This window comes from Gorilla gorilla, chromosome X, assembly GCF_029281585.2.
Source record: "Gorilla gorilla gorilla isolate KB3781 chromosome X, NHGRI_mGorGor1-v2.1_pri, whole genome shotgun sequence".
In the NCBI taxonomy this organism is placed as follows: domain Eukaryota; kingdom Metazoa; phylum Chordata; class Mammalia; order Primates; family Hominidae; genus Gorilla; species Gorilla gorilla.
The window spans coordinates 119,997,497-120,021,624 of record NC_073247.2 but is presented as its reverse complement, the minus strand read 5'-3'; the positions used below and the strand labels follow the sequence as shown (position 1 = coordinate 120,021,624).

The following is a 24,128-nucleotide window of genomic DNA, read 5'->3' as shown; positions in this document are numbered from 1 at the left end:
CATCTTCCACCCAAGACTCTTCTTCCTCTAAGTTCTCTCATGTCATCAAAGAGATCCACTCGGTTGCCCAATCAAGAAACACTGGAGTCATCATTTGCACTTTCCTCTGTTTTACTCATAAGTTCCAATATGGCACTAAGTCCTTATAGTTTTTAGCCTCTGAAATATCTCTCAACTATGTCTTTTCCCTGTCTCCACTGCCATGAACCTAGTCCATGTCACCATTATTTCTCTTCAGGAGGTCATAGCCCCCTCATGGGGTTCCCTGTCTCCAGTCTTGCTACTCCATCCACTCCTTTCCTCTTGTGGTGTGTCATAATGAGGAAGAAGGAGAGGTGCCCTAAGTCATAGTGATAAAGGAATGCTGAGGGCCTCTCAGAGATTGTGAACTCCAAACCTGCACAAGCCATAATCATTTGCTAAATAATAATACATCAATAACAACAAATAACTTTTATTGCACATTTAATATATGCAAGGTGCAATGCTAAATGATTTACAACAGGGATTCTCCAAGTGTGGTCTTTGATCCTGTAGAGTCAGCACCACCTGAGAACTTGTTAGAAATGCAAATTTTTAGACCCAGCCGGCACTACTGAATCTGAAACTCCAGAGCTGGAGCCCAGAAATCTGTGTTTTAATCACCTCTGGGTAAGTCTGATGCATGCTACGAAGTGAAAATAATGATCTACTCGAATTTTCTTATTTAGTCTTCGTAATTACCCTATGAAGTAGACACTGATATTATCCTCACTTGACAGCTAAAGAAATTTGAAGATGCCATTTGTCCCAAAGTCCTACGGTGGTGAAGAGGGAATTTGAATCCTAGACTTTTGAACTCTGAACCCTGTACACTTAGCTAGCATATCATCTCACTTCACTAAATTCTGAACCAAACTGGAAGCCAAACTAAAGTTTAAAACAAAACATGCTAATGTACCAGATTAAACACCTCAGCATCTGTAAATTTTTGTAGGTTATCCTCTATTGCCCTTTCTTACTGATTCTCTGTGATCTCACCGCTGCTCCAGCCAGACCCAGGCTTCTGACTGGCCCTCGCTTACAGAATTCGCTGATTCCCATCAACATGTTGTTCTTCATGTTTAGAATGCATTCACTAACAGTTTGTTGGGTCTTTCTTTGCCCCTCTGCTCCCTTGTCAATTCACACGTCTCTGAATTCCTCTTGGACTTGTGGTATATACAGTATAATTTTAAAAATGCATTGCATATGACTGGTATGGTTTGGCTATATTCCCACCCAAATCTCATCTTGAACTGTAGTTCCCGTAATCCCCACATGTCGTGGGAGGGACCCAATGGGAGGTAATTGAATCATGGGGGTGGCTACCTCCATGCTGTTTTCTTGATAGTGAGTGAGTTCTCATGAGATCTGATGGTTTTATAAGGGGCTTCCCCCACCCTTCACTCTGTACCTCTCTTTGCTGCCACCATGTGAAGAAGGACATGTTTGCTTCCCCTTCTGCCATGATTATAAGTTTCCTGAGGCCTCTCCAGCCATGCTGAACTGTGAGTCAATTAAATCTCTTTCCTTTAATGCAATGACCTTATCTCCAATACTTTCTGTGATATGGCCTTATCTCCCCCAACAAGCTTAAATGTTCCTTGAGGGCATGGGCCATGCAGTGTGTTTCTTTTGTGTATTGCCTTCTCAGCCCCTACGTGTATATTCATACTTGCCAAGCACAAAACTCAGCATGAGATGAAAAGTGTTTAATTAGGTTGGTGATGGGCCATGCATCATCTGTTTTCAAGGGATAACATAACTATAAGTTTCATGAATGCAGAAACTATGTTTTACCTGCCATCTTAACCTCTGTGCCTGGCACAGAGTAAGTGCTGAATAAATCATTGTTGAATGGATGAATTCCATTCAGGATGAGAATCAAAGCCATTTCACTCAGAGATCTCAGAGAACAAAGAATGCCCAGAAACTACATTAGATGTAGACCATTTCTGTTTTCAAAGGCTCTAAAAGGTATTGTTTTAAAAGTCTACAGTGGATGTTGTATGAACTTGGGCAAGTCCCATTCTCTTTCTGCCCTTCAATTTCTCCATCCTGAACTGGATCAATTCCTGAGTCTTATGCAGCTCTCTTTTCAGTGATTCTGTGATCAGATGTTTCCTGATTGCACTCTATTGCAACTATCATAAATTAAAGTTAAAATTCTAAGGTCCCCCCAACCATCTGAATGGATCCGTCCTCTTGGCTAGGGGCTTTCCAAAGCTAACCTGGAAAACTAGTTCAGTCCATGTTAGGAACAAGGAACCAGACATGCCTCATTATACTCTCGTCCCTTTTGGAGTTACTGATAGAACAGACTCTTTACGTCTGAGAAGAAACATTTACCATCTATTCTCTCTGAAGCCTGCTACCTGGTGGCTTCATCTATTATGATATATCCTTGGTTTCCACAACCCCTTATTATAACCCAGACATTCTCTTCTATTGATAATAACTCTTTCGACAAATTGCTAATCAGAAAATCTTTGATTCCACCTATGACTTGAAAGCCCCCCGACCCTTCCCCAGGCTTCCAGTTGTCCCAGCTTTCCAGACTGAACCAATGTACATCTTACATGTGTTAATTGATATCTCATGTCTCCCTAAAATGTACAAAACCAAGCTGTGGCCTGATCACCTTGGCCACATGTTCTCAGGATCTCCCAAGGGCTGTTTCATGGGCCATTAGTCACTCATATTTGGCTCAGAATAAATCTCTTTAAATATTTTACAGAGTTTGACTTTTTCCTCAACACTATTTAGACTTCCAAACAAGATACCGCTGTACCTGGGCCACTGGCTTCTCAGTCATTTCTCAATCATTTCTTCACTCAGCAAACATTTACTGATGCCCACTGTGTACCAGGCATAGTGCTGTGCACAGGTGATTCAGTAAAGAGTAAGACATAAGCCCTGTCCTCAAGGAGTTCAATCTGTTGGGAGGTATAGACACATAAACAGGCAACCTAGCCCACACATTGGGTGGGGGTAATCATAGAAAGCTCCCTGGGGAAGCTGATATCTTGGTTAGAGCCCGAAAGATACAGAAGTGGTAGCCAGGAGAGCAGAGCCATATACAAAAGCACATAAAAAGGCCCTGGGGTAGGAGGTTAGGAGAGAGTAACGCAAGATTGGAGGTCACAGACCATTTGGCAGACTGTGGCAACACTCCAGGCGAGAGATGAGAAAGACTTGAACTAAGACCATGGGGCTAGAGATCAATGAACAGGTTTCAGTTAGATTTTGGAGGTAGAATTCACAGTCCTTGCTAATGGATCGGATGTGGGAGATGAGGGAATGGAAGGTTCATGGAGGACCCCTGAGTTTCTGGCTTCATCAACTTTATGAATGGTGCCATTTACTGAGTTAACTCAGAAAAAGGGAGCTGGTTTGGAGAATGGGGTTGAGGAGAAGCCAATGTGGTTCAGTTTGGGGCATGTTGGGTTTGAGTTGGAATATCTATTTGAATAGATCTGTTATACATCATTGACTATAAGGATCTGGCACACTCAGAAGAGAAATCTGGGCTGGAGGTTCAGATTTGGGAGTCATTAGTATGTAGATTAAAGCCCTTCAGGAGGAAAAATAAACACTGAGAAGCCAAGTACCCAGGAGAACCAGGACACCATTGCTATGTAAAAGGAGAAATGCTCTCACAGATGTGGGGTACTGGCATACATGCTCATCTATTCCCAAGCACACATCTCTGCCCCCAAAGAGGGTTGCTCAATGATGTCTGTGCATCTCCAACTGCAACTTAAGAGAAGGAGCATTGGTGCCCAATCCTAAACTCTCCGTTTTGCCATAAATGATGCCTAAAGGAAAAAGGGAACTGATGCTTTCATTCTATCTGCCAGGTGTTTTATATGTATTAACTCATTTAAATGCTGACAATAATCCAACGTAAGAGCTATTATTACACTTCAGCCCTTGATACTCAAGATGGTTATATCCCTTGCCCAAGGTCACACAACTTAATTGGCAGTAAGGAGACTTCACTTAAAGTGTACCTAACAGCACTGCACCACCTTCTACAATACAACTGGATCCTTAGGAAGGCCTGTGCACACCCTTCTCCCTTCCCTGCTTCATAAATACCATTTGCATCCCCTAGCTTAATGCTTTGCTTTACAAATCCCCCTGGGAAAAGCAAAGCTCTAAGTTGTCAGTCATTAACGCCTCAGTGGGAATGAGTTTCAGATTCTTCCTCAGGAATAAATGTTAATTTTATGGGAGAAGAACACTGGAACCTTAACGGAGGTATAAAAAGGCAGAAAGGGACTAAGTTATGAAAAGTCAGCCCCCTCCACCAGTTTCACCGTCCTGTCTAGTGTGAGGCATATGCTTTTAAGATTCTTCGATGATATTTCTACATATGTCTACTACTTTATAGGCAGCCCCATTTCTGGGTCTTTTACCCTAGTTATCTGGGTCTGATCAGAGGCCACCTTAAACTGCACACTGATCCCAACTCACTGTGGTTGGCAGGAGGAAGCCAGCCTGGGCTGTGGTTGCAGACCTGGCCTTAAGCACAAGTCCCAACTCATTCCCTTGAGAATTAGACCCTGATGTGCATATTTAAAATCCTGAGCAGATGGAAGCAGGAGAGCTCACTGGAAAGACTTGGAGGAGTTCCTTCTGCCCTGTCTGGGTCTATTTGCCAAAATAAATGACATGTATCAGGGCAGGGCATTAGTCCAAGCCCATTGAAATTCTGCTAGCTGTCCAAACAGTGATGGTGTTTCAGATTGGTTCTGTGAAATGATCAGGGTTAGGAAAAAAGAAATAATGTGTGAGCATCTGGCTGCTGCAGCCTACTGATGGGGACAGTCCCAGGGGCGGGCCCAGGGTAGTGGAGGGGCAGCCTCAAGGACCCCCTAAGACATCTGCCACTGGCAAACAGGGAAACAGTCACATACTGGCAGCAGGTGGTCTGTTTAGTTCCATGCCGTTCCTACTAGCTATGTGACCTAAACAAGTCCTTCCTCTTCTCTCGGCCTTCCCCCTTCCCCCCGCCCCCAGCCCCATGTATAAAATAAAGCCTGGATTGAATGGTCTCTAAGGGCTTTTCCTGCTCGAACATTCTGTGACTTCTCTGACACTGGTTTGATTTCTTTTTCTCTGTAGAGGGAAAGGCCCACCCACCCATCTGCTTATCTGTAGTCTCTATGTTCTCACACTGACCTCTGCTGGCCATTATGAAAAAATGTCGCTGATAGTGTCGGGTGGGAAAGGAAAGGAATTCACCACTGATTTAGTTAATATTAAGCTTTAGCTGTATGGGTAATGAGGCAGAAATCCTGTGCATTAGAGATGAGGAAAAAAGATCATACAGCTATAAGCACAAAGTAAGCGTATCTGGATGACAAAACAACCCGCAGAAGAAATGGGTCTCCCTCTTTTTTTTCTCAGTCACCTTCATTTGTTCCCGGTGTTCTGTGCCAGTGTATGAAAGGACATCCATGGATGGGAAGGTTTTTTTCTCATATCCTATGACTGCAGGCTCCATAAGGGCCTCACACCATGCTGAGGGGACAGTTCCGGATGAGAAGGAGCCTAGAAACTTCCCACAGGCCCTGCTTCTGGCCCCTGATTCAATGTGAGAGGTTCAAACTGAGCTGCTGGCACGCCCGCCAACCCAAGCTGGAACCTGGGGCCAGTCCAGAAATGCATGTTCCTCTAGGGGGTGCCTTTTCAAACTTCCATTTGGAAAAAGAATTAGAATTTAAAAAATATATGTGAGTTCTTTAGGAGAGTGCCTTTCAGCTCTCTGGTTGGAACACAGGGGTCAAGAAATTCTGCATGCCTACCAAGCCAGGAGAAAGGAAGCAGGCTGTGGGACCCTGTCTTTTCTGCATGGAATCAGAATTCCAGTTAGGCCCAGCCCTCGAGTTGCCTACCTCCTAAGTCTCCTTGCTTACCCTTGCTGATAAGCATGTGCTTGCAACGGTAAGAGACCAGAGGTAGAGGGTGCCAGTCCCTGTGCCTATGCTGGGTGCTGCTGGGACTCTTCTCTCTAATGGTGTGAGCAGGATGGGACTGGGCCACATCACAACCTGCTCTCTCAGTAGCTGCTCAGTGATTTACTGTCCTCTTCCCCTTCCTTCCCTTGATGTGGGAAAACTTTTGTCAGGGCTTGGATTTGGGTCAAGCATTCAGTGCCCTGACTGGATCCTCTCTGCTAGTAATAACATGGCCTCTGCAAGCCCATCCTGCCCTCCATTCTCCCATCAAGCAGTTCCCTCCTCCTCAACAGCTGCTTCTTATCTGCCTCTCTTGTCCCAGCCTCAGGCAGGCAGCCCTGGCCTCATTCTGACATACACATGTTATCCTGAATGCTTCTTGATGACTTTCAGCCCTGAAAGACTGCTCTTCTCCCAACTCTCCCCTGTTCCCAAACCTCTGAGGGTTCCCTGTGTCCTGCCACATCAAGTCTTCGACTTTTCTGCGGTGCTTTCCAGGCCCACTTCAGCTGGAACCTTTCCAATCAACCTTTCCAATGTGGCCCATGACTTCCCCCAGCCATGGGCAAAATGTAAGCATTCCACAAACCCTCCATTGCCAACTCTTTTTTCGTGTTCCCACAGCACGTAGGCTCTGTTCCAAATTTGTACTGTTTGCTGTGATTTTGTATGCATTAGTCTTGCACCTAGGCCCACATTTTCTTTCTTTTTTTAAAAAAATTATACTTCAAGTTCTAGGATACATGTGCAGAACGTGCAGGTTTGTTACACAGGTATACATGTGCCATGGTGGTTTGCTGCACCCATCAACCCGTCATTTACATTAGGTATTTCTCCCAGTGCTATCCCTCCCCTTGCCCACCGCCCCTCAACAGGCCCCCATGTGTGATGTTCCCCTCCCTGTGCCCATATGTTGTCATTGTTCAACTCCCACGTATGAGTGAGAACCTTCGGTGTTTGGTTTTCTGTTCCTGTGTTAGTTTTCTGAGAGTGATGGTTTCCAGCTTCATCCATGTCCCTGCAAAGGATGTGAACTCATTTTTCTTATAGCTGCATAGTATTCCATGGTGTATATGTGCCACATTTTCTTTATCCAGTCTATCATTGATGTAGGCCCACGCTTTCGACCTCCTACTCATTGTCAACAGAACCCCAGCACTATTTTTTAAGTACTGCTCTTTTTCTTTTTATATTATTAATATGCATTATACACATATACATATATACACACATATTTATTGATTTTGTGAAAATACCAATAATAATAAATAACAGAACCACTGTAAACAAAGTTCCAACAATGGGAGGTAGGAGCCTAAAAAGTGAAAGTTTACTCCACCCCCATCATTCCCAGAATGAAGCCTGTTAAACAGTTTGCAACCTATCATTTTTTGTAGGCCACATGTTGGGTATTGGAAAAGGTTGAGTGGTAGGTGGTGCCCAACAGAACTGCATTTCCTTGGACAGAGCGTCTTTTACTTCCTTGCAAGGGTCGTAGGTCTTCGTGGGCCTGATTGACACTCGAAATTATACTCCAAAGGATCATCACAGCTGGTGGCCACTTGCATCTCCAGTACTTAACTGTAGCCACAGCATAAGGCATCTGTCCCATTTTCAGCCTTTTAAAAAGTAAGCCTTGAAGGTGAACAGTAAAGGGCATGCTTAATGCGCTTCTTTTCAAAGTTTTTCACAGATTTGTAGGAAATGATGGACAGTCAGTAAAGGGGCCAAGAGGTGGAGATGGGAAGCATTTATGAAAATGGACTTTCTACCAGATACGGTGTTGTGCTCTCTGAGAGGTAATGCATATTACTAATGGTTTTCATTTTTCTGCCAAGAAAATTCAGTCCCTACTGGGATTTGTTCTAAATGATAGACCAGCCTGCCTGTGTTGCACCCACTGGGGTCAATGCTCAGTCTGAGTCCACTTTGAAATGTCAGCCTGAACTCTCAGACTTAATTGTTACAGACATTTTATAAGCAGGGCATTTAAAATCCTCAGGCTGTTCCCTCTTGCTATCATAATTGATACTTAATAGATATTCTTAGGCTTCTTGTATTTTACACATTCAACACTTTACAGATTGGAGAGGAGAGGAGAGAGGGATAGGAAGAAAGAACAAATAAGCAATTCATGTGTGTATATGTGCATGTGTATGTGTGTTTTCCCTGTGAATGTCTGCTACTAGGTGCAGTGATGGAGTCCTGGGATCTGCCAACGAAGATGAGCTCTTGCAGGTTTGTCATCCTGTAGGTTTCTGGGCCCACTCTGGCCCCCTGGGGCAATGTTCTTTAGCCACAGCCATTTCTGGATTTCACTGCAAGCACATGGTTGGCCATTTGGACATGAGTTATAAAATGTCATGATGCTCTCCAGCGCTCTGTTCTTTCACTATTTTGACAATCTGATGGATGGCCTGGCATTAACTAGGAAGAGGACAATATTATCCATCCTGAATAACTAATTTCCTAAGAAGTACAAAGTTGAAGGATCTTGGTGCACATGAATCTTATTAAATGTGCTTATAAAATGTGTTCTATCCAAATAAGCTTAGCAATCCCTAAAATAGCCTTTTCTGATCCGTGTCTGGAACTTTGGCGTGCCTCACAGATCTCTTAGCCAAAATTATTCAGTGAAGTGATGACAGTGCACTTTGTGCGTGGGAAAATGAGAAGTATTAATGCTAAGTCCTCTATTGACTAATTGCACTTCTTCTGTCCACCTTAGGGACGACCTGGACCAATTGGAATTCAAGGCCCAACAGGTCCTCAAGGATTCACTGGCTCTACTGGTTTATCGGGATTGAAAGGAGAAAGGGGTTCCCCAGGCCTTCTGGGACCTTATGGACCAAAAGGAGATAAGGTAAGACCAGCAAAGCTTGATTTCTCTTTGATGCATGGGCTACAAATGTAAAGATCAGAAGTTCTCCATCCCAGTTCTGCTCATTTATGATGTCATTCCTGAGTAGTTTGGTGCCAGGCTGCATTTCTGCATTTTTTTTTTTTTTTGAGACAGAGTCTCGCCCTGTTGCCCAGGCTGGAGTACAATGGCGTGATCTCGGCTCACTGCAACCTCTGCTTCTTGGGTTCAAACGATTCTCCTGCCTCCACCTTCCAAGTAGCTGGGATTACAGGTGCCTGCCACCAGCTAATTTTTGTATTTTTAGTAGAGATGGAGTTTCACCATGTTGGCCAGGCTGGTCTCAAACTCCTGATCCACCAGCCTCAGCCTCCCAAAGTGCTGGGATTACAGGCATGGGCCACCATGCCCCACCCAGGCTGCATATTTTAATAAGAGATCGGATGGGTGATGGCCTGCCAATGGATCAGCCCACTTCTGGAAGGACTCCCATAGCAAGCACACCATAAAGTAAATGTATTAGCTGCTTGCTAAACAAGTGGGCTCACTGTGGTAAGAAGTCAGGTGGGTTTGAACTGTGCATGGACTGGAAGTCCAATCACCTGGGCAGCACAGATCAGGAATCCAAGCAAGGATACAGGGAAGAAAGGGGTCAGAGTGCTTAGAAGCAATCTAGGCCACAAATATAGGGAAAGAGCTGCGAGAAACGAGAGTGATAATGTCATGGTGGCAGGCTGACTGCTCAGCAGCTCAGTTTATGTTCCCTGCCTACTTTAATCACCTTCTATTCGCCCTGTTGGTGAGGGAACGATTCCCTCACTAGGATCATGGGGATGACTAAAGATATGACACCTGACACTGGGCAGATGAAGTTGACAGCAATTTATTAGTCACATATACTCACAGCTCAGGGGAGGAAGATACCACACACCACATAGGGCCACATAGGTATAGCACTTGGGAACAGAGTTTAGAAGAAAAGGCTGTGCAAAGCAGACTTTGTAGTATCAGTAGGGCAGGGTGCCCCTGGTTCCTGAAGGTGGATGCAATTGGCTTGTTTGAATAGTCCAGTAGGCCAGCAAGAAATTGAAACTGCTATTCCAGGATAAGCTGGAATTGCACCTGGTCCATTTGATAAGGAGAGTTGTTCGGCTAGGGGACCTTATCTGTAGAATCATAATGCAGAGGGAAACTTGTGATTAGGTCGTTCAAGGTTCTCCAGTTTTCCCCAGATGGCAGCAGGTAATAGTAAGCCTTAATTTTAAAACCTCGACTATACTCCTTTAAAAAAAAGAGCTGGTTTCGGAACAAAGACCTGTCTAAGGCCTTAGGTAGAGGTAAATGGTCACTTGGAACTGCAGTAAGAATCAAGGGAATACAATATGGGGAGGGGGTTACGAAACACTTCTTAAAAATGTAGGCCATTGACTCTCATAAACAAACCTACTGAGTCTAACAAACATCAGTTGGATTGTGTCTTACATTCCTCTCCCTACTCCTTTTTTTAGGGTCCCATGGGAGTTCCTGGCTTTCTTGGCATCAATGGGATTCCGGTGAGTGTGTCCACAGATGAATTTTTCATATCCTCCTTTAGGTTCTGCCTCATATTTCGGACACTTTGACCTCAGCAACATCCTGTCTCATGCAAGCATGCTCAGGAACAAGTGTTGAGATATGTGTGGTGAGGTTTAAAGGGCAGTGGTCACACACAATTGCCCTTGGATTCAGGCACAAGCAGCCCTATGTCGGATGATTGGAGAGCAGAGGGACCTGTGTAGCCATAACATCAATATCTTAGCCAACATGAGTTAAGTCTTGTGGGTTGAGTGGAGCTTTGATTGGAGATGAGGAACTGGTTCTAAGGTGTAAAGATAGAGCCACATTAGAGGATATATATCCTCATATAGGGAAATTAAGATGGTACATGAAATTAGAGGGTAAAATCCTTCATGATATCTTGATACATTCCATTTTGTCATTTGTTCTCTTCAGCCATACCTCATTTCAGAGTGAATTTTCCTTTAAAGTTTTTACAAAGTGACTACTCCAAAGATCACTTTGAGGCAGCCTCTTGCAAAATTTGTCCTGTGGACCTCTGTTCTGCCCAAGAGAAGTGGAAGGTTTGGAACTTGCAGACATTTCTTTTTTCCATCCACCCAGCCTAATCCCTTAGTTTCTCTATTTTCATCCTGTATCTGCGCCTATCCCACCACTGGTGATTCCGTGGTAGCATTGCACCAGCCTTTAAAATACAATATTTGGAACTTACTGTCTATCTTTTTTTAGTTTTTCTCTTTGACACTTCTCCATATATTTAAGCCATAGTCTGGGCTATGTTTGTCTACAGCAGCAGTTTTCAATCTTGTTTAATAGACGAACAGAATCTCAGCATATAGAACAGAAAAAAAAAGTGCAGCTCCTCCATTTGTGGGAGGTCCTAGAGCCTGCTTTTATCCTTCTAACAGCCTCTCAGAGGTTGTTCTGAACCTTATCAAAGCATGGTTTTTGGAGGCCCTGTAATTAACAGCTTTTGTGTTATACTCAGTAATAATCTAGTGTCAGGAAAAGGGGTTCAAATCTCTTTTTGCCAATCTGTAGATATTTAACGTTCCCCTGCTATATGTTAGCACTCAACCTTGGGTATACAGAGGAATCATGTGGCTCTGCCCTGAAAGATAATATCATCTGATTCATTGTCTCCTCTGATCTAGTAGAAATTTATGAATTTGAAGAATTGAAGGCTCACTTACCTCATATCTGTTGCATGTATCAACAAATCGGCCATCAGACTTCAGCATTTTATTCAACTGCAGAGTCTGCAAAAATGCCCAGAAATAGACCAGTGGGAAAATAAGCGGACGGGGTTGGCCATCCTTTTGTGATGTCTCCTGACATTTTCTTATGGCTGTGTTCCTATGGCCCCTTTAGCCAGAGTCTCCACCCAGACTGTGTATCTTCTGGGAGCCACTGGGTAAGGGAAACTAGCAAACTGGAGGCAGCCTCTTCCATTCATCCTGTGGACCTGGCTTTGCCAGAGATGAGTGGAGGACTTGGAGCTTTCCGTCTTAGTATGCCCTTCCTCCTGCAGTCTTGTTTTAATGGGAGCTGGAAGGAAGTGAATCCTGTGAGGCTAAGGCTGTTTCCAATTCTGAGCTGGAAACGGCCCCAGAGTCCAGCTGGATACTCTTGCCTCCAACCTGTGGCCAAGAGAGCCCTAGAGCTTGCAGGAATTGATCACTTCTCTTCGAGGCTTCATTGCTTGACAGAATGAGTTGCAGCTGTTCAGACCCCTCTTAATGAGCTTACTGCTCCCAGTAGAAGTCCCCACTCCCTGTGGGGTATCCACATCTTTTACTTAGGCCTTATCCTTTTCTAGTTTTCTTGCCTGAACTCCTGATATTTCCTTTCCTTGACCAAAAATTATATGTGTTTTCTTTTGACTTCTGATTGCCCTAGCTGCAGGCTCCAAACCTCATTACTCCATAAAATCCCACTTTCTTGTTGTTTCTCTCTCTTGCAGCCTCTCAAGAAGTATTTGTTGAACATCTTCTGTTCAGTGCTTACCTCTTCCTTCCATTTCTAATCTCCCAGGAGTCATTGGTACCTGTCTCAAATACTCCAGCGTCTCACTACCTACAGCCCTATGGGACTTAGTGATAGATAGTTTTTTGTGATAGTCTCATCCAGCTCCTAGAAAGCAGAGATTATATCTTCCATTCCTCTCAGAAGCCTGAGAGGCCCATGACCGAACTCTGCATAGAGTAAACACTCTAAAGATATTGCGGTGGAGGCTGACTCCAACCTCTAGTGCCTAGCAATAGTTCTTAGACTGTCAGGGCTCCCTCAGACAGAAAAACACAGACACCATAGGCCTAGTCAGACTGATTATTTTGTTCAACTTTCAGTAACACATATTAAGCAATTTGGCTGAAACCAACAGCTTTCCCAACACATCTTACTAAACTGGATCACTGCACAGATCTGCTTCCCCTCTTAATATTAGCTGATTGTTAACATATGTGTCACTAGCTTTGTTCTCAAAACTCCATTTTTGCTGTCATGTAGACAATCTCAACATGAGTGGGTTAGTCGTCACTTCATGATAACCTAAGTCTTTGCACTAAAGGGCACAGCAACTAATCAAGAGAGTGAGCAAACAAGCATTCCTAAGATAGTCAACATTAGAACAACATAGACTAGGAACAGTAGGGCTGTGGCTTTTAATGATATCCCAGCTGTGAGTTGGGCCTGTTGGCATCCACAAGAAATGTGTGTTTATCAAATGTTTTCAGTTCAAAGCAGTTGGGAGCAGAGATTTTCACTTTGCAATTTATGTTTAGCTTTCCCCATGGAGTCAATCCTGAATCTCTAGTTCCCTGCCTGGAGACTTGTAAATGAGCACATGAGATTTATATCCTCAAAGTGAACACATACCACTCACCAAATGGAAACTTTTCCTTTGAAACTGGGTTCTGAGGAACATTGCTTTAGCTTTTCTGGAATACAACAGATCCACCTATTCCATGTGCTCAGTCCCTTGAGGCAATATAGAACTATGGTTTCCCCCCTCAAAGAGCTATACGCTCTTGGAGGGTTGGCACACACATATGTAAAATCATTAGCTATAAGAATGAAGGGCAATGTGCCAGAAATTCTGTGGTTCTGAGAACTGAGAGGAGGTAGAGCTCAGTCCTGTGGTTTACCCTTGCTGACTTGACTGAGAGAAGACCATTTATTGAGCTCCTACTTAGTAAACCTAGTCTCACTTATTTTAACCATAACCCAGTGGAATAGGCATTATTCACTTTTAATGCTGACAATGACTCTATAAGGTAGGTATTAGTCATCACCATTTGACAGATGAGGGAACTGAGGCTCAAGCTGGGGAAGGGAAACAGTGGGATTGGAGCACAAGTCTAACTGGCTCAAAACATGCCTTGTCTACCCATTCCTTGGTGTCAGCTGGATGAAAAGGGGCTGATAGATCTGAGTCAGAGGTCAAAGATTTATTTCCAGAGAATTCAGCTAAGGTAGGAAAGTGTAAACAGGTATCCCTGAAATCCTACAGGTAGGAAATATCAGGAGTTCAGGCAAGAAAACTAGAAAAGGATAAGGCCTAAGTAAAAGATGTGGATACCAAAGGTTAAGAATCCAGACAAAGGTTTTGGTGTCAAACAGAAACAAGGACTCAGGAGTAAGGAAGACTCCTGGCACTGAGCCAGCCTGTTGTTTTGCATCAATTTATCCCTGTAACCTGGCTGAGAGATAACCCCTAGCAAGTTTGGCTGGGACATTTTATAATAGTGGTGATCAGGATCCCAGCAGGAAACAGACATTTCACCTGAAGAGTTTAACTGAATAGAGTTGAGTAAAGGCTATATTTAACAGATATGGGAAAGATTAAGGGAAACAACAATGGATGGTGGAACGACTAACTCAAAGCTACCCCAGACCCGAAAGGGGAAAAAATGGAATGGTAATTACTGGAGTCCTCTGAGATCTGGAACCATGAAAAAGCTGTTGCCGAATAGGAACTAAGACTATGGAAAAATTTGTTCATTTCCTTGGAATATAGCCAAGGAGGGAGGGCATGGGAGAAATAAATAACCTGTGTCTTTCTCTTCCTGCTTTGATCTCTCCAGTCTGTGTCTCCCAGTGGCCAAATACAACTGGAAGACAGAAGGAAAGGGAGCCTAGGTGGCACAGTCCATAGAGGCCAGGCTCCTAGGACACAGATCTGAGGGAGACAGAGTGTAGATCTTCAGGGCAAACAAGAGTAACCATCCCAGTTACTAATAAAAAGTTGCAAACTTTAGTGAGCTGCATCAGCTTCCCCAGTGCAACTAAAAATCATCACCTGAGTCTGCAGAGGCACAGATTGCAGCAACTTTGTTGTAAAGACAAGTTTATTGACCATTCCTCTGGACTTAGCATTCCGTGAGTCCAGTAGTCTAGACTCACACTTTTGTATTAACAGTGTGTCTAGCTCTTACAACTATAATAACAACGAAAATGAAACAGAATTCTATAGAATATTTTCTCTATAAGAATTTGATAAAAGGTTGTTTCCTCTAATAATTTGAAAAGTTCATTTTTGAACATAGAGCATGTTTCTCTCAAATCATTAAATATATATACTTGGCTTTTAAAGTGTGTTTGCGTCGGCAGGGGGGAAATCTACCTTTTATTGACCTGTCTATATTTCTGGTCTTTCTGGTCATCTCTTTGCTCCATGCCCAACACACAATTGGCTTTTGATGAATTAAAAAACGTATATTATCTACAAAAGGGTAGACTCTATGTACCAAGGAAGCCCAACTCTGGAAAATTATTGAATTCAGATGAATTGTATGAGAATGATTACTAATTCCCCAGCAAAACAACTGCCTCAGTAGTTAGTACGGAGAGGAAAACATACAGTTTTCTAACTGAAGCAATAGCCTGATGTGTGAGCATGATAAAATGAGATTGAAAATGTAATTCTTGCAGGACTTGCTTATTTTGGACCAAGCAACTTTCAGGAGAGGGGGTGCTGTGGGAACTGCTTCTGCTCTGTTAACCAAAATCCAGCATCATTTCCCATGCAGAGCTTCCAATACTGAATGTCATGCCAGGCTGCTCAGCTTCTGTCTGGCCTGAGGAATCCCAAGGCCTGGCATGATTCCCTGTTGGTATCACTTCAGCTGCCAGACAGCTAAGCCCAATTTTAGTACATCTTTGTATACAAGGAAGGTAAAGTTGCAAGACCTTGTGTATCCCATCTGTTCATGCTTGATCCCTTTGGTTTCAGCTTGGTCGTTATTAAAGCATTCATCCTTTTGGGAGGGGCAACATTGAGATATGATTAGACACATATGCTTGAGTATAAAGGAAAGACATGCAAACATACATGATGGGGCTAAGGGAGTGAACAAGGAGCCACAGTTTAATAGCATGCTTGGCTTTTCTCGCTGTGGAGCCATTTAGAATAGCTGACAGTCCTTTGGCTAACTTGATCCCTTCTTTTCTCTTTGAACAGGGCCACCCTGGACAACCAGGCCCCAGAGGCCCACCTGGTCTGGATGGCTGTAATGGAACTCAAGGAGCTGTTGGATTTCCAGGCCCTGATGGCTATCCTGGGCTTCTCGGACCACCCGTATGCTGCCAGATATTTGCATTTTATTTCAAATGGCTTTGCTTGTCTCTACGTGTGCCCTTTTTCTGCCTCTCTGGAAACCTCATTAAGATTTTGTGGGGCAGCCACTACAGACCCTTGTCCAATGTAGGAGTCAATACTGGCAGCACCACAACAGTAAAAGTCTAAAGAAGAATACCAGTTGCAGTGGGGTGTGCACATGCTACACTGTTTAGGGTTGCCTTTTTTTTAATGCAGCTTGTGAAATTGGCAAGATTGTTAAAAGGCCGTAGTAAATTTCATGGCAAAATACACACTTGGGCTATTTGACATGGTCCCACATCAGACAATATTGAGGAATGTTTGGAAGACTTATATGGGATCATGGAAGCACTAACCAAAACCCAAAGCGGCTTGCAAGCTTGGTCTATACCAGTGGTTTTTAACCAGAGGTGATTTTTGCCACTCAGGGGACATTTGGCAATTACTATTGATATTTTGAGGTCTCACAATTGGTGGTGTGCTACTGGCACAAGACAGCCCCCTCCCCAACATCTAGAAATCATTTGGCTCAAAGTGTCAATAATGCTGAGGTTGAGAAACCCTACTCTATAGTAACAGAGTTTGTGGCTACACTCCCACATCATAACCCTTGGTTATGGTATTGATAAGGTATTTACTGGATTCCAGTGTCACCACTTTTATTTAATTCCATTCATCCAGATAGGGCTCAGATATTTTGATCTAAGGGATCTCTAGTAAATACAATGCCTTTCCAGGCTGATTTTACAAGTGGCTGGAAAGAGAAAAATAACACATTTCAGACTCATTGTCAACCTCCCTTGAAATAATCTAAACTCATGAGGGTACTGATCTGAGATATTTAACTAGAAATCACCCCATTCATTAGACATGCTTTATAGCTACATGAATTAATTGACACTTCACTGGAAGAGCAGCACCACCACCTTCAGTGACCAGGTTGGGGTGTGGGTATATGTGTGAGAAAATGAGATAGATGGACAAAGCACAAGCCCCAGATTGGCATATAGGACTTTGACACCTAAGGACCAAATCAATATGCCGGGGGGTGGGGAGGTAAGGAAAGATGTATTGCTAACATAGGATGAGATAAGTGGGTTGCAAAGTTCTCCAAAGATTGCCATGGCAACCAGGTATAGAACAAAACATTTCCATGAAAATCCAGCAAAGCAAGGACATGCTACCCCCTAAAGGGAGAAAATAAATGTTGAGGTAATAAATACCCATTGACAAAGGACAAAGGAAAAAACCTAGTTCTGTCTCTAAACTTAACCTCAAGCCTAAATAGGAACTTGGGCATGTATTTTACTAAGTGGAGATGTATCCTTTGCTGAATAGCAAACAGATCATTCAGTCGGCTTTTTTGAAGCTTCTTTCAAGACAGTAGTGGCCACAAGAATAAAGTGAAACAGGCAGTGATAGGAAATAAAGTGAAAAAAAAACCGGTTTCTGCTCCTGGGATCATGTTGTTGTTTTATGATACCAATAATCCCTGTGCTGAAGGAATCAATCATTCAATAAATGCTTCAGTCCGCAAAGCTTAGCCCTACCCCAAATACTAATCCTGACTTCCCCTTAGGTGTAGGGACGTTGATTATCCCCAGGTGTACAAACTCTAGCAGATATTAGCCAGCATCTGCCAGTAAGACAGCAAAAAATCTAGTTGAAAGATTGGAATTGTGTACTTTGAACCATTTTTCATGTTAGCAGTGAGATACAACAGCCTCTTAGACAGACTTTGAATCTGAAGTTGTGTGGTAGAAGTACAGGATGAAGGTAGTTTTGTAGATATCTTTTAGACCAGAGGTCTACAAACTGGACCACATGGCCTTTGGCTTGTGGCCTGTTTTTTTTTTTAATAATAATAAAATAGAAAGAAAGAAGAAGAGTATAAAACAGAGTTTAGATATGACCCAAAAGGCCTAAATTATTTACTATCTGGTTCTTTTCATAAAATTTTACTAACCTCTGTCCTAGACAAAGGTTCTGTCAGTGACCTATACCTGTGAGGGGTGAAGCAGCGAACTCTCCATTACATGAGTTATTTGTGGTTGTTCAGACCAGTACTCTGAATAGATGTAAAGTATCTGACTTTAACACATTTCAGACCCATTCAAACCCTTTCCCTTTACAGACTTCTGGCTTGGGGATTGGGAGGGCATACAGCTCTGAATCAGAGCACCCGGTCAAGGAATGTGTTTTGCCCCTTAGTACAGCCAATTTTGCCATAGAAAAAGTCACATGGTTTCAGGCTCTTGCTGTCCCGTCCTCTATCTGATCAGATAATGCAATTAAAAAGACTATAAGTGTGTGTATTTCTTCAATTTTTTGAACTATTTTACTCAGGGGCTTCCTGGTCAGAAAGGATCAAAAGGTGACCCTGTCCTTGCTCCAGGTAGTTTCAAAGGAATGAAGGTAAGAACCTGTAAGTCAGATAGCTGAGTAGGCTATAAGCTGGGTTCCCCAGCATTGGGCCCCACCTCCAGTGAAAACATTTCCAGAACTAGCATCTGTGTCTCTATTTAAGGAGCAGACCAAGCTGGATTCAAAAGAATCTGGAGCTTTTTGTGGTGGAAACATTGACATAAATGTTTGCAACTATACTGTCAAAGAGATTTGCTCTGCAGGATCTAGACCAAAAATAGGAGACAGATCAGCAAACAAACAGTTTGCATGGGTATCATTTTCTTTCACAAACCAAGACATTTCCTGGAGGCAGATACCTTTTATCTACTCCAGAATCCTTGTCGTCTGTATTCCTTGGTTTGAAGCCATGTATGTCTCTGCCCATCTCAACATGGCCTTTAGCCAAAGATCCTGGTTCTGCCCTTCTCTGTCACTGCACACCAACCCATCACCCTAGCTGGGCCCCTGGATGTCTGCAAAAATTGCCCATCAGCCCTGAAGCTGGCTGGAAACTTTCATCTCTTTCCAGAATTGACAAGAACCTTCTGTGTTCTTGTGACTGTGTTGCCTGATATCCTGTGGGGCCTAAGTAAACCCTGGCTCCAAATGATTGGCCCTATTCCCTTGCAGAGCGGGACAGGAGTCCATCATTTCCCTGGTAGCAAATGAGAATGTATGTGCCCAACATCTGAGGAGAAGATGCACCAAGTTCACTCAGCTAATTGATGGCACTTTTCTGTCTTCCATTAGTGCATAGAGCCTGGAACATTGGAAATCGCTTTGGAAGGCAGTGATGGGGGTGGGTGGCTGGAGAGCCAGACAAGATTTAGGGTATGGGCTTCTAACTATAGATGCCATAGTAGAAGATAAAATGTTTGAGTTGGAAAGGACCTCATGATTGTTGGACTCGTATTGCTCATTTTACAGACAGAAAAACTGAGGTGTACTGAGGCTATGTGACTTGCTCAAAGCCAGTTCACTAAAGAGCTAAAACTCAGGCAGTGCTCTTTCCATGCTACAGAGAGCTGATTTTTTACTGTAAGCCAAGTGGAGTAAGACTAGCAGGTGTCAAAATTTGGTCATTGTCTTAGAAAACATTGATTAAATGGTTTTGCCAAATATCAAAGAGACCCTGGATTCAGTGGAACACAACAATTTTCACAAGATGGTTATATTACTGATTCATGCAGTAACTAAAGATGCAGCAAAGTAATTAAAACATAATCAGAGAGTGTATGCTCTGTTGATTTTCCCTTGAAATGTCCGCTTTGCATCATATACATATGGGCACAGAATCTTTGGGGATGAAGGCACACAGGAAGGTAGCTTTGCTTTCCTCCAAAAGGAGTAGGAAAATCACCAGCCCACAGAAGTAGTTTCTAATTGATAAGTTCCTAGCAAAGGTGAAAATTAATTAATCCAAGTAAAATGTGAAATCCTGTTCAGCCAAGGCTATAATATGTGTCTTCTACAGTCCGGATTTTTCTTACAGAAAAAATAAACAATCTAAACAGTCGAATATGTCCAATTCATACATTATTTAAAACACAAGACTTTGACAGAGGAGGCCCAAGGTTCAGAGATGTGTTTTTGTCCCTATAAATGTTAAGTTAGTTATCTGAAATATTGCAGGCTTAATTTATTAAACTCTTCAGTGTCCTGCCTTTGTTTCTCAGGGGGATCCTGGGCTGCCTGGACTGGATGGAATCACTGTAAGTTGTTATTTATGTGTTGAGCTCTCAGTGTTGACTAAAAATCACTAATGGTGCATTTTCGTTCTTCTCTATGATGTTCTAAGGTCTTTGTAGACCTCAAGGAAAATCTAGACAGTTGAAGTAGAATGGGTCACAGTATTGACATTTTCCAAATGAGAAAGCACTGAGAGGATGAACTGTCCACTGTCAAGTTGCATGACAAGCAGGCTTTCAGACTTTAGGCCAGAGACATGTATTCACTGGGATGTACTTTCCCCTAGGAACGTATTTTGCCTTTCCTTCAGCAAGCACTTACTAAATGTTTTCTGTGTGTCGAGTGCTGTGAGTAAATCAAAAGAAGTAGAGCACATTGCTTTAAAAGGTATTCCACACAGAAATTCCTTTTAGGGACTCTTGATAATGGTGAGTCCATGTAAGGCTGTGAGTTATGTTAATAAGAGCATTATTTTTCTTTGAGATTCCACATTGTCGTCACTTTTTTTTTGAAACAGCTTAAGAAAAAACGTTTCTTTCCTCTTCTTTCTTTCCCTTTCCTGTATTCACTCTTTCTTTCTTCGCTCTATCTTTTTTCAGTAATCTCTGAGACAATGTAGACACAGTCCCTGCCCCGAAGGGTGGGAAAAACTAGTAGGAATGTGGCATAAGAATTCCACAGCAACTTAGAGGAAGAGATGCCATTCACTTAAGGATATGTCATGTGAGTCTTTATGTCTAAGAGACAGAAGGTAGCTTGTGAGAAGTGTGAATGGTGTTTAGCTGGCAGTGGGAGGAGACTTTCTAAATAGAGAGTTACGGAGTTTCATGAGAAAAAGTAGGCAAAAAAATGGGATGTGTGCAAGCACACACAAAAACAGAGATGAATAAGGACCAAGGCCATACATATTCCCTAGGGCAAAACAACTGGCTTAGATAGTGTATTCATTAAATTTACAGAACAACATCCACTGTACTTGCTGCATAGCTTCTCTTAGGTACTTGTTTTCCTGCCCACAAAGGCTCAATGTTTGTCCACACACACAGGCATGATATACAAACTGCTTCAATTTGGGGAGAGGGCATTTGGTGGCTAAGATATTTGTGATCAGCAAGGTGATCACACGTGGCTAGTTATTTTCAAAACAATGTTCAGACTATCATTTATTTCTGGAGGCCCTTTGAACCCCTCCTTTCTCTTCCTCCTGTCTGAGTTCCAACTTTTCTTACCCTCTCCGCCCCTTATCCAGGCCCATGTCAAGTTATTCCTGCTCCACAATTGGAAATGGACCCTTGCATTTCACCAGACCATTTTTCTCTTGTGATTTCACTGTCTTATGTTTAACATTGTTGTTATTTGATTCAAAAATTTTCTAAGTTCCCTTATGATTTTTTCTTTGACCCATGGAATATTTAGAAGTGTGTTGCTTCGAGTCCAAATATTTAGTAACTTTCCAGCTATCTTTCTATTATGGATTTCTAGTTTGATTTTATTGTAATTAGAGTGAACACTGTGTTATTTCAGTTCTTTTAAATTTGTCAAGGTTTATTTTATGGTCCGGCATACAGTCTATCTTGGTGAATATTCCATATGCACTTGAACAGAATATGTATTCAGCTGTTGCTGGGTTTAATGATCTTAAAAATATCCATTAGGTCAAGGTAATGGATACTATTGTTTGGATCTTCTGTGTCCTGACTGATATTTTTGTCTAGTGTTTCTGTTCATTATGGAAGGAGGGATGTTAAGATGTCCAACTGTAATTGCAGATTTGACTGTTTCTACTGAAGTTCTGTTAGTTTTTGCTTCATGTAATTTGAAGCTCTGCTATTATGTGCATAGGCATCTAAGATTGTTATGTCTTCTTGATAAATCGACCTATTTTATCATTTTGAAATGTCCTTCTTTATCTCTGGTAATATTATTTGTCTCGAAGTCTACCTTATCTGATATTAATATAATTTTTGCTTTTTTAAAAATTTTTTTGTTTTTTTATAACATTCTAATAGGAAAAATTTCAAATATAGAGCAAAGTAGAGTGAATTTTGCAATGAACACACATACCATTAATATTTTACTATACATCATCCCTTGGTATCCATGGGAGATTGGATTCAGGACCTCTCATGGATACCCAAATCCATGAATGCACAAATCCCTCGTATAAAATGGTGTCATATTTGCCTGTAACCTATACACATCCTCCCCTATATTTTTAATAATCTCTAAGTCACTTATAATACCTAATACAATGTAAATACTATGTAAAAAGTTGTTATACTGTATTGTTTAGGGAATAGTAACAAAAAAGAATTTGCATATGTTCCATACAGATGCAACCATCCTTTTATAAAAAAAAAAATTTCAATCAGTTGGTTGAATCCACAGATGTGGAACCCACAGATACAGAGGGCCAACTGTACTTGCTTTATCCTCCTTCTATCTATCTATCCATCCCTCTCTCTGTCCATCAATCCATCCTATTTTTAAATTTTTATTTTAAGTTCTGGGGTACATGCTCAGGATGTGTAGGTTTGTTACATAGGTAAACAACGTGTGCCATGGTGGTTTGCTGCACCTATCAACCTGTCACCTAGGTTTTAATCCCAGCATGCATTAGCTATTTTTCCTGATGCTCTCCCTTCCCCTGCCCCACCCCCCGACAGGCCCCAATGTGTGTTGTTCCCCTCCCTGTGTCCATGCATTCTCATTGTTCAGCTCCCACTTATAAGTGTGAACATGCGGTGTTTAATCCATCCTATTTTTAATGAATGTCAAAGTAAATAGTAGACAAGAGTTCACTTACTCCTAAATCCTATAGCATGCCTATCTTTCATTAGACTTCAATATTTGTTTGCAGTTCTTTCTTTTTATATAACATTTACATACAATGAAACACCTAACTCTTAAGTGTATGTTTGCTGAGTTTTGACAAATGCATACTTGTATGTAATCCAAACCTCTATTCAGGTATAGAAAATTACTATCACCTCAGAAAGTTCCCTCCTGCTCGTTCCCTGTCAATCTCTGCCCCAATTCACCCCAAAGGCAACCACAATCCTGATTTTTCTCCTTTATGCCAGTCCTAGAACTTCATGTAAAGGGAATGATATAACCTCTAGCCTTTTGGGTCTGGCTTTTCGCTTAACACAGTGATTTTGAGATTCATCCACATTGTTTCGTATATCAGTAGTTTGCTACTTCTTATTGTAGGCATTTATTCCACTGTTTGAATCTATCAGAGTTTATCCTTGTATCATTGGACAACTGGAACATTTCCAATTTTTGACTATTATGAATAAAGTTGCTATGAACATTCTTGTACAGTTCTCGTGGACATACATATTTTCATTTTTCTTGGAAAACTGCCTTGCTTTTTGAACTTGGTAAAAACTTGCCTCTCTAGGGCCCACAAGGAGCACCCGGATCTCCTGGAGCTGTAGGACCTGCAGGACCACCAGGATTACAAGTAAGATCAATTTAAGCCTCGTTTGTGATCACAGTGTTCACATGACTGTTTTCCCTACATACTATGGATTCAATGTAAACCTGTGTAATTTAGGTCCTCCTGGGTGAGCAAGGGCAACCTCCATTCTTGGAGGGTTAAAGTAAAGCATGCTCTTGCTAGGAGCTATTGGAGTTATTTATCAGAGTCTATCTGACCATCCAATCTGTGCCTCTAAAGCCTCCCACCCTAGCTCAACCTAAAGTATAGCCCAGGGATGGCAGATCCCTGACACATTTATTGCCACCTTCCATTTCCTCACCCATGACAGGTATTGCTAATTAATCATACCACCATCACTATCACCCACCCTGAATACTGAAGAAGCTTCAAATTCCTTCCTAACACTGCATCTTGGGCAGCTCTACCTACCTACCCATTTTTCTGACACAAAACCTGTTTATCATCACTGGTAGAGGAAAAGCATAGCCAGTCATCTATGTGGTTCTGGGAAAGCTGTGTCCCCAGATTGTTCTCTCCACTGCAAGAAATCCCATTACTCAGTACTTTGGCTTAGCTTCACCA

The 24,128-nt window shown here is 42.3% G+C and overlaps 1 protein-coding gene across 11 annotated transcripts in view; it reads left to right on the top strand.

Annotated features, from left to right (window-relative positions):
- COL4A6 (collagen type IV alpha 6 chain) overlaps positions 1-24,128 on the top strand; it is a 286,626-nt gene that overhangs the window by 212,079 nt on the left and 50,419 nt on the right. For 10 of the 11 annotated variants that reach the window (XM_055376253.2, XM_063702815.1, XM_055376250.2 and 7 more), the window contains exons 4-9: positions 8,716-8,850; positions 10,356-10,400; positions 15,866-15,982; positions 18,350-18,418; positions 20,086-20,121; positions 23,505-23,567. In XM_055376253.2, coding sequence (XP_055232228.1) covers positions 8,716-8,850; positions 10,356-10,400; positions 15,866-15,982; positions 18,350-18,418; positions 20,086-20,121; positions 23,505-23,567 — 465 coding nt within the window. Of the gene's footprint in view, positions 1-5,070; positions 7,787-8,176; positions 8,226-8,715; positions 8,851-10,355; positions 10,401-15,865; positions 15,983-18,349; positions 18,419-20,085; positions 20,122-23,504; positions 23,568-24,128 lie in introns of those variants that run through there. The other variant, XM_055376249.2, reaches the window with a different exon arrangement.